The 16523-nt window shown below is 63.4% G+C and overlaps 2 protein-coding genes across 8 annotated transcripts; both read left to right on the forward strand.

Moving 5' to 3' along the window:
- Positions 1 to 473: 473 nt before the first annotated feature.
- MFSD12 (major facilitator superfamily domain containing 12) lies at positions 474 to 10469 on the forward strand. Its single transcript, XM_059869689.1, has 10 exons — positions 474 to 806; positions 5312 to 5522; positions 6329 to 6452; positions 6673 to 6870; positions 7067 to 7159; positions 7244 to 7336; positions 8044 to 8214; positions 8461 to 8555; positions 9228 to 9358; positions 9949 to 10469. Exons 1-10 carry the CDS (start codon positions 527 to 529, stop codon positions 10038 to 10040), a joined length of 1488 nt encoding a protein of 495 aa, XP_059725672.1. The 5' UTR covers positions 474 to 526; the 3' UTR covers positions 10041 to 10469.
- Positions 10470 to 12874: 2405 nt separating this feature from the next.
- On the forward strand, positions 12875 to 16241 carry LOC132339647 (GRAM domain-containing protein 2A-like). 7 transcript variants are annotated; one of them, XM_059870011.1, is made up of 12 exons: positions 12905 to 13005; positions 13184 to 13282; positions 13384 to 13535; positions 13630 to 13705; positions 13896 to 14069; positions 14163 to 14261; positions 14377 to 14448; positions 14526 to 14579; positions 14843 to 14906; positions 15117 to 15281; positions 15385 to 15487; positions 15695 to 16241. In XM_059870011.1, exons 3-12 carry the CDS (start codon positions 13429 to 13431, stop codon positions 15804 to 15806), a joined length of 1026 nt encoding a protein of 341 aa, XP_059725994.1. In that variant the 5' UTR covers positions 12905 to 13005; positions 13184 to 13282; positions 13384 to 13428; the 3' UTR covers positions 15807 to 16241. The 7 variants fall into 7 exon arrangements, with proteins under 7 accessions (XP_059725992.1, XP_059725995.1, XP_059725997.1 ...); XM_059870009.1 differs by lacking the exon at positions 13184 to 13282 and having other exon boundaries at positions 12875 to 13005; positions 13347 to 13535; XM_059870012.1 differs by lacking the exon at positions 13184 to 13282 and having other exon boundaries at positions 12875 to 13005; positions 13347 to 13535; positions 14526 to 14552.
- Positions 16242 to 16523: the final 282 nt, after the last annotated feature.

The raw sequence follows: 16523 nt of genomic DNA on the forward strand, positions 1-16523 counted from the left end.
ACTGGGAGCAGTGCCATGGTACTGGTGTGACTGAGAGCAATACAGAGCCACTACTGGTGTGACTGGGAACGGTGTGGGGGCAGCTGTGACGTGTCTGGGAGCAGTGTGAGGATAACAGCGGAGTCCCGTGGGATCAGAGTGGGGACAGCACTGGTGTAACTGGGCGCTCGGATCGGGGGATCGCTGTGGGGACAGCACTGGTGTAACTGGGCGCTCGGATCGGGGGATCGCTGTGGGGACAGCACTGGTGTAACTGGGCGCTCGGATCGGGGGATCGCTGTGGGGACAGCACTGGCGTAACTGCGCGCTCCCCCGTCCCGCCCCCCCCGTCCGGGCCGCCCCCCGCTCTCCCCGCCCAGGACGACTCCCGGGGGGATGCGGGGGATCGGCAGCGCCGGCCGGTCCCTCCCTGTCCCTGCCATCTCCTCCCTCCTCGCTCCCTGTCCCTCCCCGTCCCCTCCCATTCCCTGGCGGTGCCTCCCGCCGGGCCCGTCCCGCCGCTGTCCCCGCGGGCTCAGGCCGGGCCATGGCGGAGCCCCCGCAGTCCGCGGGCCCGGCGCTGCCGCTGCGGGCGCGGCTCAGCTTCGCGTGCGGGCACTTCCTGAACGACGCGTGCTCGGCGCTCTGGTTCACCTACCTGCTGCCCTTCCTGCACGCCGTGCTCGGCTACGGGCACGCCGCGGCCGGCGGGCTGCTGCTGGCGGGCCAGGCGGCCGACGGGCTCTGTACGCCCCTGCTCGGTTTCGAGGCCGACCGGGCCCACGGCTGCGGCCGCTGCGGGCGCAGGAAGGGCTGGCACCTGGCCGGTGGGTGTGGGGACCGGAGGGACCGGAGACACCTGGGCGGGGGGTGCGGGGACCGGGAGCTCTGATGGAGGGAACCGGGGGGAGAGGGCTGACCCCGGGAGAGCCTTTCTGGGGTGTCCTGAGTGGGCGACATCCGAGGGGGGACTTTACTGGGATGCCGTAAGCAGAGAGGGATGGATGACCCCGGGGAGCTTTCCGTGTGTCGGTGTTGCAGAACAACTAGCAGAGCATTTCTAGGATGCTCTAAGCGAAGAGGGGTGGGCCCGAGGGACCCTACTGTGTTGTTCTGTGTTGAACCTTGGTTCCACACAGGGGAACCTTGGCATGGCCCAAGGGTACCTATCCAAGGTGTCTCTGGTGAAAATGGGTTGCCCAGAGTGGCTTTTCTGCAGTGGCCCAGAGTGGCCATGGGGAGCCTTTCTGGGGTGCCTTGGGTGGAACACACTGCTGGGGTGCCAAAGATAAGAGACAGGTAACCCCGAGGGGCTTTGCTTAGGGGAGGGGAGAAGTATGGCTGTGAGGGAGAGAGAACCTTCTGGGTGCTCTGGGCTGGGGGTCACCTGGGGGAGCCTTTCTGGGGTGCTCTAAGTGGAGAGGATGGCTCTAGGGGGGCCTTTCTGGGGTGTCCTGAGGGAGTGACCGAGGGTGCCTGTCCAAGGTGACATGTGAGAATGGGTGACCCTGGGAGAGCTTTTCTGGGATGCTGGGGGTGGGAGACCCTCCTGGGGTGCCTGGAAGGGAGAAGGGTGGCCCCAAGGAGCCTTTCTGAGGTGCCCTGAGTGGGGCGACCCAGGAGAACCTTTCTAGGATGCTCAGGGTGAGGGGGCAGTGGGGGATGCTGGGTGGAGGGGGTTAGCCCCAAGCAGCTCTGCTGAGGGGGCATGGGTGGGGGACACTCTGCTGGGGGACCCTGTAGGGACATGGAGGAGCCTCTCTGGGGTACAGGATCAGCCCCAAGATACCTTTCTGGGGTGCCCTGGAAGAGGGGGAGCAAGCCCAAGGGTGCCTTTCTGGGTTGGGGGATCAGCTTTGGGGGTTCCCTGGAGCGGGGAAGAACTGGGGTGCCTTGTGGCATGGAGGTCTCCCTGAAGATGCAGGAGCCTTTCTGGGGAGGGGGACCATCATGTGGCAGTGAGGTGGGGACAGGGTCCCCCCAGCTGGAGAGGGCCAGCCCCAGGGATGAGCAGAACTGTGTGCCCTGGGGTGGAAGGGAGCAGCTCCTCCATGGAAGGGAGGGCTGCCCTGTGGAAGGTGAAGGGGCTCTGGTGTGTTGGCAATGCCCTGGGTGAAAAGAGATGGGTCTGGGGTGCCTTGTGAGGAGGGGATAGCCTGGGAGATACCTTTCTGGAATCCCCTGCAGCAGCAAGGTGGGGACAGAGCTGCTCCATGTGTAGAGGACAGTGGAATGCTGAGCTTGGATGGGGACAGGGCACCGTGGCATCCCTGTACCACCCCGGGGGCTCCCCAGGCTTTGTGTGTGTGGGTGGCAGCAAGCCCGGGTGAGAGCCACGTGCTCAGACCTTGGAGCTGCAGCAAAACCAAGACCATCAGTAAAATCTGGGCTTTCCCAAAAGGCCAGGTGCTTCCTGAGCAGCTCACAGTGTCCCTAGGGGGGCCCTGTGGCGTGGGGCCCTCGGCTGTGCACCCCGGTGCTTCATCCCAGGCTACAGCCATGGGATGAAGAGGAGGCTCTGGCTCACAGGAATTATTAATAGGTTTGTCTTGCATTCTGCCCTGGGTCAAAAAATGCAACGGAGTTGCTGATGGGGACGCATCTGCCGAGGTGCCTCTCTGAGGGGCCAGTGTGGTGTAGAGATGGGTCCTTGGTCCTTTTCTGAGGGGACAGTGTGATGTGGAGAGCAGTGTGGGTAGGAGAGGGATCTATGGTCCCTCTCTGAGGGGACAGCATGGCCTGAAGAGGGTTCCTTGGTGCTGTGGCTAGTGCAGGGGCCGGCACATCCTGCTTAGCTGGCACTGGGGACGCGGCAGTTGGTGGAAGAAATGGCCACTGATAACAACTCTCGGTAACGACCTGCCTCGCCCGGGTCAGACCCGCGGGGAGGGGGGACGGTTGCAGTGTGGGTCCTCTTATCTTGATCCCAAATTTATCTCGACCAATGGTTTGTGCAGCCCAACGGCAGCCTGATAAGGCGTCTGACCTCGCCGGAGCTTGGCTTGGTGAGTCAGGAGAGTGCTGGAGGGGCAGCTTCACCCATGCCCCAGCGTCAGCGCCCTGGATTTAGGGAAGTGGCCGGAGCTGTTTCCTCCCGCAGCTCCAGCCGGGTGCTGCCCGGCGACCGCGGAGGGGAAATGCTAACTCGGGCCCTGCAGGGAGCAGAGCACAGCCCGGGGCAGGCTGGAGCACGGACGCAGGCTGCTTTCCAGGCTGCAGCGTGGGTTATTCCCAAGGCGGGGGCTTCCCCGGCGCCCGCTCTGGCTGACCACAAAGTGACCAGCGGTGGTGACAAACCCACCGGATCCGGCTGTGCCGGGGCTACTCGGTTCCTTCGATCACGCTGCAGCCAGGGGTGCTGTGTGGGAGCGGGGTGTCTCGTCCGGTGGCAAACCCGTGCTCAGATCAGAGGAAACCTTGTGAAACCGCAGCCCCGGGGCGGGGGAGACACCACGAGTTGCTATCGTGGCATCTTCCCACCGCGGCCGCGGCCCCGGCTGTTCCCACAGGCAATCCGGGTGTCCCTGCCTTCTCGCCAGCTCTTTTCGGCTCCGGCTTCCTGACGCGGTGGGGAGGAAGGGTGAGCGTCTCTTTGCTGCCTGCCTCAGCCTGTCCGGCAGTGCTGTCCCAAAATCCCTGCCCCAGGCGCCTGTGCGCGCGGCCCGGCGTTCGCGTGATCTGCCCCGCGGGGCCGGAGATGAGAAGCCGGGCCTCTGCCTGCCCAGGGCTGCTGCAGGCGTGGACAGAATGGTCTTGGGTGGGCTCCCATGGCCCCGCTTGGGAGAGCAGGGGGTCTCCAGGACCCCTCTGACTCAGTGCAGCCACTCCTGGGCATTTGGGGTACATGGCTGTTGTGGTGCAGCCCTGTGCCAGATGGGCACAGCTCCATGGGGTGACCCTGGTGGTGGACACTGCCTGACCCAGGGGGCCATGAGCAGGAGGTGACACTCCTGTGGTTGTGCAGGTGGCGATGGCTCATGGGTGGGCACAGGAGCAGCCCTGGAGGCTGCAGCAGCCGGGTCCCACAGCTCCTGCCCCAGCACTCCCCTGGCAGCCCTCACAGCCGAACAGGGTTGCAGAACCTGACCCTGTGGGGCCTGGGACCCTCACCCCCTCATCTGGGCCCAGTTAAAACCCAGGAAACAGAGAGGATCTGGGCTGGTTGGAGCCTTTATGGACCTTCCCATGCCTGTGGCTTGTCTGGGGCACAGGCACCACATGTGCCTGAGTCCCCTGTCCTTCAGAGGTCCTGGAGCACCAAAGCTGAGCAGTATGAGCCAGTGTGGTTATCCAGCACTCCTTGGTGGGATGGAGGGGGCTGGGCTGGGATTGTCATTGCTACCCTTGGCTTTCCCCTTGGCTTTGCCCTGGCCTGCATGGCTGTGCTGTGTAGGAGCAAGGAGGAGGAGGAGAAGGAGGAAATGCCCTTCATGAGTGGGAAGAAGAGGAATCACTCATGAGGAAGAGAGGTTCTTGCAAAGTGGAGAGGGTACCTTGGGAACTTGGCAAAGCAGGCTTCCCTCAGCTGTGGGAACAGCTCTTCATCAGCACACAGTGAAGCTGGGGACATGTAGGACAGTACAGGGGTACATGAGGGACAGGGCACCAGGCTCTGTGTCGGGGCCTGGGGGTCTGTGGAACCACTTGGCAGACTCTGTAACTTTGGGAAGGGAGAGGGCGAGGCCAGGCTGGCCTATGTGCCCCATGCAGCGTCCCTAGGCTGTGTCCCTGTGCTGTACAGCAGAGGGAGGAGCCTGGCTCTGTTGTCCCTGACTCAGTGGGCCCTTCCTGGAGCCCCCATGGCTCTGTGTCACCCTGTCACACTGTGGGTGATATCTGAGCATGGTGGAAGCATGGCTTTCTCTGCCAGCCCCACTGCCAGCCCCATGGGAAAGGGATGTGGAGACAGACAAGGTGCCAGTGCCCCTGGGACAGCCAGAGCCCTCCCAGCCTAGAGGTGCCATATCACCACGGGCAGGCAACAGGGAGGGGTTATCTGACTGGATATCTGCACCTGGGGACAGCGAGAACCTCCTGCTGCCTGTCGATGTGACACTGAGGGTCTGTCATGGTGTCTTGAGGGGACAGAGCAGTGCTGGGGAAGGACCTTGACTGGGGGTGTCTGTCTGTGCTGGGTGCCAGAGGGAAGGACATTCCCTGTGCAGGACAGGCTGAGGGGGTGTCTGGAGCTCCACGTGTCCCATCTGGCTGGGGAAGGAGCCCACCTCCCTCCCCAGCTACGGGGTAGATCCTGTCCTGGAGAGGGCTGTGTGTGTCACATTGGGAGTCCCAGCCAGGTGTGCAGCCTCTCACTGCTCCACTCTCTCCACAGGCACCACGTGTGTCCTTGTGTCCTTTCCCTTTGTCTTCAGCCCCTGCCTGGCCTGCAGGGAGAGCACTCCACAGTGGGCAGCCTTCATCTACTACCTCCCCTTCATTGTCATCTTCCAGTTTGGCTGGGCAGCCACACAGGTGTCCCACCTGGCCCTCATCCCCGAGCTGGTGAGCAGTGACCATGGGAAGGTGGAGCTCACGGCTTTCAGGTGAGCACAGCCACACCTGGAGGTCACCTGGGCCTGGGGGAGCTGCCCTGGGTGCCATCACTGTGTGACAGGAGGTCCCTGGGTGTTGTGGCACACCAGACACCTCGTCATGGCAGGACAAGGACTGGGCCATGTGGGTGTGCTGTGGGATGTGCCAAAGGACTCTGGTCCTGGGTTGGTAGTCCAAAGCTACTTGCCAGGGGTGTCAGTGACACAGCCCATGGGACACTTCCCTGAGCTGGGGACACTTCTTTTTTGGGAATGGATGGTGGCATTTAGGGGAGGGACTGCCTCCCAAATGCCCTCAGGAAGAGCTGGACACTGCTCTGGGTACTGTTCTGGAGGTGAGATGTCTCCAGGGCCAGGTGGGCAGTGCACTTGGCTCATCCCTGTTAGGACCAAGATGTGGGATGGGATGTTTATTCCGTGGAGCAGGGTGAGCAGAGAGGATGTGGGGTAACTGGGGGTCCAAGTGGTCCCACTCTGAGGGTACTGGGTCAGGCAGCTGCTGGCATCCTTGAAGCAGAGGTGAGCTGTGCCTGGAGGGGGAACAGACTGACCTGTAGGGATCTTGGTTTCCTCCCAGTCATGTCCCGAGGCTTGGACTGGGCAGACTGGGAGTTGCAGCCGTAAGGCTGAGGCCTGGCCAGGTGTCTTGTGCGCTCAGAGGTGTCACCTCAGCCATGACACTGGGGTGCAGAGGCTGCAGCACATCTGGCTTGGAGGGCAGTTGTGGGCAGAGGTGTCCTGCTGTGCTGTCCCCATACTTGTCCCTCTGCATCGCCCCAAGGTTTCCTTCTGCTCAGGTATGCCTTCACTGTCATGGCCAACATCACCGTGTATGGCCTGACCTGGCTCCTGCTGAACTTCCAGACAGACCAGCCTGACCACATGGAGCACCTGGGCCCACAGGACATCCCTGTGTTTCGGGTGAGTGGCAAGGCACAGTTCCTGGAGTTCCCTCTTCCCATGGCTCAGCTGGGAAGGTACTGGAGGGAGTCAGGGGGCAGTGCCCTAAAACCTCACCAATTGGGCTAGAGCCACACTGAGCCCTCTGTGGGGTTTGGGCACCCCTCCTTACCCTCCAGACTGCTGAGGGGCTGATGGTGGGCTGCCCCCACTGCTGTGCTCTCCCCCATTGCCACACCAGAACCTGGCCCTCATCGTGGTGGGGGTGGGGGCCGTGTTCTCCCTCGTCTTCCACCTGGGCACCAAGGAGAAAACGTACCCTCTGGGAGTGCTGCCCGAGCCAGAGGAGAGCACCCCGCTGCTGCACAAGGAGCCCCCGGGCCTCCCGCGCCCGCTGCTGCTCTGGAAGGACTGGCTGCTGGAGCCCTCCTTCTACCAGGTATGGCTGGGCAGGACTCCCCTGGCCTGGGCTTGCTGCCAGTGGGGCTTGCCCAGGTGCGGGTGGAGATGGAGAGGGGAGCTGTTCTGGGCGCCCATCCACCCCCTTACTGCTGGGCACCTGTGCTATGACATCTGGGCAAGGCAGGTCCTTCCCACAGGCTGAGCTGTGATGCCCTGGCCCTGTCCCCTCCCAGGTTGCAGTGCTCTACATGGCCACCCGCCTCATCGTCAACCTGTCCCAGACCTACATCGCCATGTACCTGACCAACTCGCTGCTGCTCTCCAAGGTGGGTGCAGGGCAGGTCCCAGGCCATGTGGGAAGGTGTCCTGATGTGGCCTGGGGCTCATCTCCCTGTCCTTGTCCCTTGCAGAAGTACATTGCCACCATTCCCCTAGTGATGTACATCAGTGGGTTCCTCTCCTCGTTCCTCATGAAGCCTGTGAACAAGTGGATTGGTCGGAATGTGAGTCCAGGGTGCTGGAGAGGCTGGAGTTTGACCCCAGGATAGGACCAGGGGCCAAATCCTGGCTGTGAGCAAAGCTCCTGGCACACCTGAGCTGGAGATCAGGGACCCCTCATGGACCCTCTGCCAGCAACCACCCACTGCAGCATGGGTCCTGCTGGGACTGGGAGTAGTGGGCAGGGATGGGGATCTGTGTCCTACTGAGACTGGGGGTGGTGGGCAGGGATGGTGGCAGGGGCCTGTCTTGTACATCCCTCAGGCTGGGGAAGGCAATGCTGGCCCAGAGTTGCCATGTCCATACAGGCCTGACTGGGCTGCAGAGCCCTGTGGTGCCCATCAGGGGCAGAGGGGAGGTCTGGTTACACTGGCCAGGGTGGGCACACCATCTGCATTGCCAGCAGGAAGAACCTGTTCCCCCAGTGTGTCCCCTCGGTGCTGTTGGGTGCCAGTGGAGTGTCCCTTGCCCTCATAGACATACTCCCACAACTCTGCCTGGGGCTCAACCTTTGGGCTGCAGAACAGCCTGGAGCACAGCAAGGACCTGCTTTTGGGGTCTCCTTGTTTAAATATAGCTGGGACAGAGCCAGTGCTGTCCCTCATGGGTCCTGGGCAATGATGGCCTTGTGCTTTCCCTGCTTGCTCCTCCCTCACCAAGTGCCAGCTGATGTCTGAACTCTCCCTTCTCCCTCTGCCCGTCCCCATCACAGCTGACTTACTTTGTGGGCATCCTGGTGGTCCTGGCCTTTGCCTCCTGGGTGGCCCTGGCCAGGCCAATAGGAGATGAGATCTACGGGCTGGCAGTGCTGCTCGGGGCCGGCTCAGCCACCATCCTGGTCACCTCCCTGTCTATGACTGCAGATCTCATCGGCACCAACACGGTATGGTTGCTGCTCCTGCTGGGATGGAGGGGGGGGTCACAGCAGGCATAGCACCAACAGTCTGGAGTGGGCACTGGTCAGGGTCAGGGGATGGAGACGCTGGGAGGGGGCTCTGCTGGGTCCCCGTGTGCTGTGCCCCGTGAGTGCTGTACCCTGTGCTCTGCTGCAGTGAGGGCTCTGCCCATGAGAGGGCACACAGGGCTGCATGCCCAGCGCCTCACAGCGTGGTTCCCTCTCCTCCTGCAGCACAGCAGCGCGTTTGTCTACGGTGCCATGAGCTTCACGGACAAGATGGCCAATGGCCTGGCTGTGATGTTGATCCAGAACTTGCACCCCTGCCCGTAAGTGTCTCTGCAGAGCTGGGACCCCCCATTGCCTGGGGGCCATGAGGAAACATTCCAGGGTTGGAGCAAGAGACATGGGAGGGAACGAGCTTGGGTTTGTAGAATCCCAGAATGGTTTGAGTTGGAAGGGACCTTAAAGCTCATCTCCTTCCACCCCCTGCCATGGGCAGGGACACCTTCCAGTACATCAGGTTGCTCCAAGCCCTGTCCAACCTGAACTGGAAGACTTCCAGGGATCCAGGGGCAGCCACAGCTGCTCTGGGCACCCTGTGCCAGGGCCTCCACACCCTCAAAGGGATGAATCCCTTCCCAATATCCCATCTAACCCTGCCCTGTGGTAGTGAGAAGCCATTCCCCCTTGTCCTGTCCCCCCATCCCTTGTCGCAAGTACCTCTCTAGCTCTCCTGGAGCTCCTTTAGGCACTGAAAGGGGCTCTGAGGGCTCCCTGGAGCCTTCTCCTGTCCAGCTCTGATTTGTCTTAAACCCTTCTTTACCTTCTCTCCTGGCCTTGGAGGGCTCAAGCCGTACTCTGGGGATATCCTTGCCCTGGGCCTTTTCCTTGCACCTCAGTGCAAACCTGTCCTGACTCTGTTGTGAGGACATGGGACCATTGCCCGTAGCCTGGGACCCCAGTTCCAGCCTCCAACCACATTCTTCCTGTCCTCACAGGACCGAGCTGTGCTGCCCTGCCTGTGTTGACTTCTACCGCTGGGTGATGGTGCTGGTCACTGGTGGCATCGCTGTTGCCGCTGTCACCACCCTCTGCTCCATTATGGTGTGGCCCATCCGGATCCGCTGCCGTGAGTGGGGCTGAAGGCTTGGGGGCAGCCCAGTGCGGGGCTAGGGGCACTGGGAGCCCTGTGGTCAGTGCCAGCCTGGGCTAAAACCACAGAGTCTTTGCAGAGGGCCCCAGTGGAGCAGTGGTGGGAGCGCTGTCGTTACTGGGCTGGCTTGTGGCCATGCTTGCAGGGGAGCCCTCATAGTAATACACAGGGCAGGGCCATTGTCTCACTTCGCTGCTGCCCCCAGAGAGGGGCTGTGTTTGCTTGCTGGGCCCTTCTGGGGGGCAGCACCCCCCTGGCTCGGTTATGGCCATGCTGGCCCTGGGGCTCCAAGGAGTGTCAGGGTGCGGCAGCAAATGTGGAGGACGGTGAGGTGCCCTTTGCCAGGCTGGGGAGCCAACACTGCTGCTCAGTGCCTGTTCTGCCTCTCGGGGTACCAGTCCCTCGCTGTGGGGTGGGGGAACAGGACAGACCCCATGTGCTGCTTGAGGCCCTGCTGAGTCAGACCCCTGGTGCTAGCAGAAGAGTGCAGGAGGGCCAGGCCAGCATGTGAGGGTCACCCCACGCTACCATCTCTCCTGACCTGTCCCTTCCTCCTCTTCCTCCAGGTGCTGTTGGCTTGCAGGGCCTGAGCAGCGCAAGGACCCCTGAAAGTGACACTGGGAGCACTGAGGGGGAGAGCCAGAGCACCGTCAACTGAGCAGGGCTGTATCCTTGGCCACCGTGTCCTCAGGGCTGTGTCCCCAGGGCTGTGTCCTGGCCACCACATCCTGGGCCACCATGGTGCCGCACTCTGAGTCTGGAGGGTCCTCTGCACTGGGGGCTACTGGGCTCTGGGGAGGGGTGATCCCACCCCATCTCCTTGCACTGGACTCGTACTCCCACCCTGACCTCATGTCCCCATCCTGGACTCTGGTGTCCCATGAAGGCTGCCGCCGGTGCGGTGTTACCGGTGCAGGGTCACTTGTCACCTCTCACCTGCGCAATGAACACTAGAAGGGCCTAGGCCAGGCCGGGGCGGCCCCAGAAGAGGGGAGCCCTCGGCCCGAGGTTTTAACCTGCTTTTGTAAGGTCAATATATACAAACGGCACTTTATAAAGGAGGAGAAAAAGGCGAGAAAAAAAACAACCGCAGCGCTAATGGCCTTGGGATGGGGGCTGCGGGACCCAGAGCAGGGCTCGGAGCGGGTTTGGGGAGGCTCGAGGATGCCCAGCGCTGCTCCCGCCCGGCCCGGGCAGAGGGGCGGCCTGAAGGCCGGGGGTGGGGGGGCAGGGACGGCCCCTCAGCGGCCATGGCGGACCGGAGTGCGTGCGGCGCTGGGGACAAGGGATTGGGCTCCGCCCCCGAGACGGGACAGCCAATGGGGGCGGCCCGTGCGCGGAGGGGGCGGGGACTGAGGGGGGAGGGTGTGTGTGTGACATTGTGTGTGTGTGATTGTGTGACAGTGTGACACTCTGTGTGTGTGTGTGACAGTGTGACACTGTGTGTGAGTGTGTGTGTGTGAGAGAGACACTGTGAGTGTGTGACAGTGTGATTGTGTGTGAGTGTGTGACAGTGTGACACTGTGTGTGTGTGTGTGTGTGTGTGAGTGACACTGTGTGTGTGAGTGTGTGACAGTGTGACACTGTGTGAGTGTGTGTGTGTGTGTGTGTGAGACACTCTGTGAGTGTGTGACAGTGTGATTGTGTGTGAGTGTGTGACAGTGTGACACTGTGTGTGTGTGAGTGTGTGACACTGTGTGTGTGACACTGTGTGTGTGTGTGTGTGTGACACTGTGTGACACTGTGTGTGTGTGTGACAGTGTGACACTGTAGGTGTGTGAGACTGTGTGTGTGTGACAGTGTGACACTGTGTGTGTGAGTGTGTGACACTGTGTGTGTGTGTGTGTGTGTGTGTGTGTGTGTGACTGTGTGTGTGTGTGACACTGTGTGTGAGTGTGTGACACTGTGACAGTGTGACACTGTGTATGTGTGTGTGACACTGTGTGTGTGTGAGCGTGTGACACTGTGTGACACTGTGTGTGTGTGAGCGTGTGACACTGTGTGACACTGTGTGTGTGTGTGTGTGTGACAGTGTGACACTGTGTGTGTGTGTGTGTGTGTGTGTGTGTGTGTGTGTGACAGTGTGACACTGTGTGTGTGTGACCTCACGTGTGTGCTCTGTGTGTGTGCCCTGCGTGTCCCTGTGCGTGTGAACACGCGTGTGTCCGTAGCTGACACGTGCATGAAGCTCTGTGTGTGTGTGTGTGGCCTCTGCGTATGCGGGGCTGTGCTGTGTGCACACCGGGTATGTGCGGAAGGTGCTGGGATTATTCCGTAACCCCGGGAAGGTTTGGGCTGGGAGGAACCTCAAAGCCCATCCAGTGCCACCCCTGCCATGGCAGGGACACCTCCCACTGTCCCAGGCTGCTCCCAGCCCTGTCCAGCCTGGCCTTGGGCACTGCCAGGGATCCAGGGACAGCCCCAGCTGCTCTGGGCACCCTGTGCCAGGGCCTGCCCACCCTGCCAGGGAACAATTCCTGCCCAAGATCCCATCCAGCCCAGCCCTCTGGCAGGGCCCTTCAGGCCCTGCAAGGGGCGCTGAGCTCTCCCTGGAGCCTTCTCTTGTCCAGGTGAGCACCCCCAGCTCTCCCAGCCTGGCTCCATGGCAGGGTCCATGGCCGGGGCTCTCCCAGCCCCCCGTCCGTGCCCTGTTCCCGCACACTCAGCTCCGTGTGTTCTCCCTAGCTGGGCTGGCACGGGGCTCCTGCCGTGGGGGCTGCGGGGTCGTGTGTGCACACATGACACATGTGCCGGGTGAGGGAGCTGCAGGGGCTGGGGGTGTGACAGCGTGTGGCCACGGGCAGGGAGGGACGCGTGTGCCCGGTGTGGGGAAATGCGACGGGATCCAGGCGGATGGAGCGGGAGCCCGGCCGTGCGGGGTGCAACCCCCTCGGGCCGCGCCGTGTCCCCCCTCGGGCCGGCCCGGCTTTATGGCGTTTCCTCGCCGCGGGAAGGGCCTTATCAGCCTCGGTCCAGAGAGCAGGGGCCGAGCCGGGCCGGCTCCGTGGCCTTCGCACCTGCCCAGGGCCCGCGGCGGGGGCGCGGTCCCGGCTCTGCCCAGCGTCCCCCCGCCCGGCCGTGCCCCCTCCCCACCTCCCTCTGGGGGTGCCAGGGCAGAGACCCCCGGGGCGAGGGGCGGCCGTGCCCCCAGCACTGCCCGGCGTTGGGGGCCAGGGCAGGAGGGAGGGGAGCGGGCAACGGGCGGACGCTGCCGTGCGGTGTCCCGGCACTGCGGGGTGCCCATGGATTGCGGGGTGCCCACCGCGGAAAGCCACAGGATGGCAGCGTGCCGCGGGACTGGGGCTGTGCCGCGCTGGTTCTCAGCACTGCTGGGACTGGAGTGCGTTTGCAGCTGGTTTGGGGGCAGCTGGCAGGTCCCGCATTGCCCGGGGGCCGGGCTGGGGCCACCCCGCGCAGCCCCGGGGTGTCTCGGGCTGGGGCTGCCCCGGCCGCTCCCCGCGAACCTGCCGCGGCCGCCCGGCCCCGCCCGCTGCCCTTCCTCGGGAGGAGGAGGAGGAAGAGGAGGAGGAGGAGGAGGTGGCAGCGAAGCAGGAACGGCGCTGGAAGCAGTGGTAGAGGGACAGCTCCGACGGGGCAGGGGCCCCGGCTGTGCCCCTCAGCAGGTACCGCGCGGGGCCGGCCCGGGACGGGGTTCTGGGGCCGCGCGTGGGTCTGGGGCCGCAGCCGCCTTCCCGTCCCCTCTGCAACCATCGGCCACGCACTCCCGCGCCCAGCACGGGCTGTGACCCGCGCCGGCAGCCCCGGTGCGGGGATCACTTTCCCCGTCACCCGCCGGTACAGGGGTCACCCCTTCCCCGTCATCCCAGCCCCCACTGCCCACGGGGGTCGCAGCCAGCACAGGATGATACCATGGGACAGGCACAGGGGTCATGAGACCGGGTGAGTTCTGTTGTATCGATCCCGGCGTGGCCTGAGCCGTATCCCTGTGTTCTCCCTGGTGGAGTGGCAGGTTGGTGAGACTGGGATCTGCCGTGCTGCAGGACTAGACGTCCCCACAACCTGCCCCCTCTCCCCACTCATCCCTCATGCCGGGGAAGCTGAGGCGCAGCAAGCGGGAGGTGCTGGGGGAGAAGCAGTGGCGGAGCGTGGAGGAGAAGGGAAGTGCCCAGCTGGAGCAGCCCAAGCTTACCAGGTGGGTGCTGCCCCTCATGGGGTCACATCCTGCACTCCAGCCCCACATCCCACCTGTGTCCCTCGAGTCACCCCCCTCCGATGCCTCCTTCCAGATCCAGGACCTATGAGTCCTCCTGCAAGGAGACAGAGCAGGTGGCCACGGGCAGGCAGGGACCCCCATCCCCCTCGGTGAGTCTTGGGGTACCGTAGCTGAGGAGCTTGACCCCAGCCCCAGTCCCATGGGCTCGGCTGGATGCTCTCTTGGGGCGGGGACCGAGGGAGGGCTCGTCCCGGTTCCATGGCAGACGTGGTGATGGAGCAAGGGGCTGCAGGATGCCCGCGGTGCCAGGGCCAGCACCGACCCCCCGACCTCCCGCAGCTGAGCAAGCAGGACAGCAGCTACCGCCGGGCCTTCGGGGAGCTCGCCGAGCAGGACGTGCTGCTGGGCTGCTTCTCATGTGCCTGGCAGAGAGAAATGCCCTACCACGGCCGCCTCTACGTGTCCTCCCGCCACATCTGCTTCCACTCCAACCTCCTGCTCAAGGACATCAAGGTGGGGCTGGAGCAGATGTGCGGCCGGCGGCGCAGGCAGGGGCACAGGTGGCAGCCAGGAACACGCTGACACAGCCTGTCCCCCCCGGCCCAGGCCGTGGTCCCTGTCGCCTCTATCTCAGTCCTCAAAAAGACCAACAGGGCGCTGCTGGTGCCCAACGCAATCAGCATCCGCACGGCCAAGGGGGAGAAGGTGAGAGCAGGGACAGCCTCACCTGGGGCTATCTGGAGTGTCTCGGTCCCCGCGGGCTCAGGGCCGTGACCGAGGGGGCAGCTCTGGCACAAATCCCCTTCTCGCTCCCCGACAGTTCCTCTTTGTGTCACTGCGCCAGCGAGAGGCCACGTACCAGCTCCTGAGGTCGGTGTGCAAACACCTGCAGGTATGCGGGGACTGGATGGGCAGGGGGGCTCCATCCATCCATTGCAGGGCACATCCTTTCAATCTCTCCTTGTCCAGGACAGCGGCCAGAGCCCTCGAGACTCAGTGAGTTCTAAGGAAACCCTTGGTAAGGTAATGCCAGGGAATGGAGGGCGGGACGGTACAACAGGAGGAGGGGTGGCCCAAACCTCCTGGATGGGGTGGGCTGGGTGCAGTGGCCGGGAGGATGGTGGTTGGGGGGGAACATGAAAAGCCCCAACCCGAGGCAGCATAGATCCCAGGACCCTCCCTTCTTGTGGATGACGCAGGTCCCATCAGGTCCTGCCCATGTCCCCATCGCAGTGGGGCAGGTGCCTCGAGGACACACATCGTGACTGGGGCTCCTCCTCTTCCAGATCTCCAGCCAGTCAGCCCTGGAGCAGAGCACCCCGGAGCCCAACAGCCTCCCCGAATCCCTGGGTGAGCGGCGGCCCCGGTGCCCTCCCCGGCTGCTCACAGCCTTGCCCGTGTCCCCGCCCGCAGCCGTGCCCCACGGGCAGCTCTGGGCTCTGCTCCTCCCTACAGACGCCTGGTCGGGGGGGGGGACCGCGCGGCCCTCGCCCCCCCACCAGCATCCCCACAGCTCCAGGGAGTGCAGGATCAGCACTTTGTGGCCCCGTGTGCCCCCAGGACACATAGACCCCTCCCTGGGGCATTCATCGAGTGTCTCCTGGTCACCTGCAGATGAGCCAAACCCGAGATCAAGGCAGGCAGAGGACGAGGATGGCGAGGTGACCCTGCTGGTTCCCAGCAGCAGCAAATGGGTGCCCTCAGCAGAGAAACGTGGCCTCTGGGGTGGGTCAGGGGGCTCGGGATGGGGGGATGATCCTGGGGGTTTACACCCCAGCAGAGCCGAGCATGGACTCTCAGTGCCGCTAACACTGCCTTGTCCTGGCAGGGAGACCGCACACCGTGCTCTGGGCCTGGGCCACTGCACTTTGGTCGCAGATAAACCCCCAGCTGAGCTCTCTCAACATCATCATCATCATCTACCTGCTGCTGTGAGTCCCCTAGACCTGCTCCCAGCCCCAGTTCCCATCCCTACTCCAGGGACACAGCCTCTCCAGGGTGGCCCTGGCAGGCTGGCATTCCTGCAGTTCCCCTCAGACCCCCATCCCCAGGGCGAGCACACGGGGGCCTGACCGTGGCACTGCTCCTGACCCATGTGGCCACCCTGTGCCCCCTGGCTGACGCTGGCCTGTCCCCAGCATGGTGGCCTTGCTGTTGTCCTCGGGGTACATCGGCCTGCGCATCGCGGAGCTGGAGCAGCAGCTGTCCTTTGCGGGGGCTGGGCCACACCTCAACCTGTCACCACAGTGAGTGGGAGGCATGGGGGGGCTCTGTCCCCAGCAGAGACTCCTCACCCTGCCTTCCCCAAGGTACAAGAGAACATGAGGACACTGAGGACCATCAACAGAGCTCCAGCCGTGGGTCAGGGGGTTCAGGGGCTGCTCTGAGCCCTCCCTTGGCCTCTCGGGGTGGGAGGCTCTGTCACCAAGTGCCTTCCAGCTCCCCACGATGCCTGGGAAGGCTGAGAGGCTCCATGTCTCCCTGTCTGCCCACCCTGAGCAGCAGCAGAAGAGACCCAGGAAGCTCCCGGCAGGACAGAGAGCAGGGAAGGCAGGCTGGAGTCAGCAGCAACCCCCAGCCAGCCCTCCCTTCCCAGAGGGAGCAGGCAGAGGGGGTCAAGCCCCAGGCAAGGCAGGGGCACAGAGAACAGAATATTCTATTAATAAAGATTAATAAAAAAAAATCTATATTATATTAATACTTATTATTTGCTGGGCCAGATGCCACAGGATGAGCATAAACTAGTCCCCCATGCACCCCCTGCTTCCCAGAACAGACCAGGACACAGCAGGATCCAGAGCTTTGACTCTGGTGTGGGGAGGCAGCTCCAGATGTTGGTGTCCCAGGGCTCTAGGGAGCAGCAGAAGACCCTGAGCAGCCCGCCGGGGCACTGGCTGCTGGTGACAATGGGAGGCAGAGGGGGGTGGTGGGGGGGCACCAGGGAGCCCCAGGGTCCTGCAGCTGGCC

Source organism: Haemorhous mexicanus, chromosome 29, assembly GCF_027477595.1.
Source record: "Haemorhous mexicanus isolate bHaeMex1 chromosome 29, bHaeMex1.pri, whole genome shotgun sequence".
In the NCBI taxonomy this organism is placed as follows: domain Eukaryota; kingdom Metazoa; phylum Chordata; class Aves; order Passeriformes; family Fringillidae; genus Haemorhous; species Haemorhous mexicanus.

What these genes read in the sequence shown, in the direction of transcription:
- MFSD12 (XM_059869689.1), top strand. Translation starts at nt 527, where the DNA reads ATGGCGGAGCCCCCGCAGTCCGCGGGCCCGGCGCTGCCGCTGCGGGCG. An exon ending in GAAGGGCTGGCACCTGGCCG is followed by an intron (nt 807 to 5,311) that starts GTGGGTGTGGGG and finishes CTCTCTCCACAG; the next exon opens with GCACCACGTGTGTCCTTGTG. An exon ending in GTGGAGCTCACGGCTTTCAG is followed by an intron (nt 5,523 to 6,328) that starts GTGAGCACAGCC and finishes CCTTCTGCTCAG; the next exon opens with GTATGCCTTCACTGTCATGG.
- LOC132339647 (XM_059870009.1), top strand. Translation starts at nt 13,429, where the DNA reads ATGCCGGGGAAGCTGAGGCGCAGCAAGCGGGAGGTGCTGGGGGAGAAG. An exon ending in AGGGACCCCCATCCCCCTCG is followed by an intron (nt 13,706 to 13,895) that starts GTGAGTCTTGGG and finishes GACCTCCCGCAG; the next exon opens with CTGAGCAAGCAGGACAGCAG. An exon ending in TCCTGCTCAAGGACATCAAG is followed by an intron (nt 14,070 to 14,162) that starts GTGGGGCTGGAG and finishes CCCCCGGCCCAG; the next exon opens with GCCGTGGTCCCTGTCGCCTC.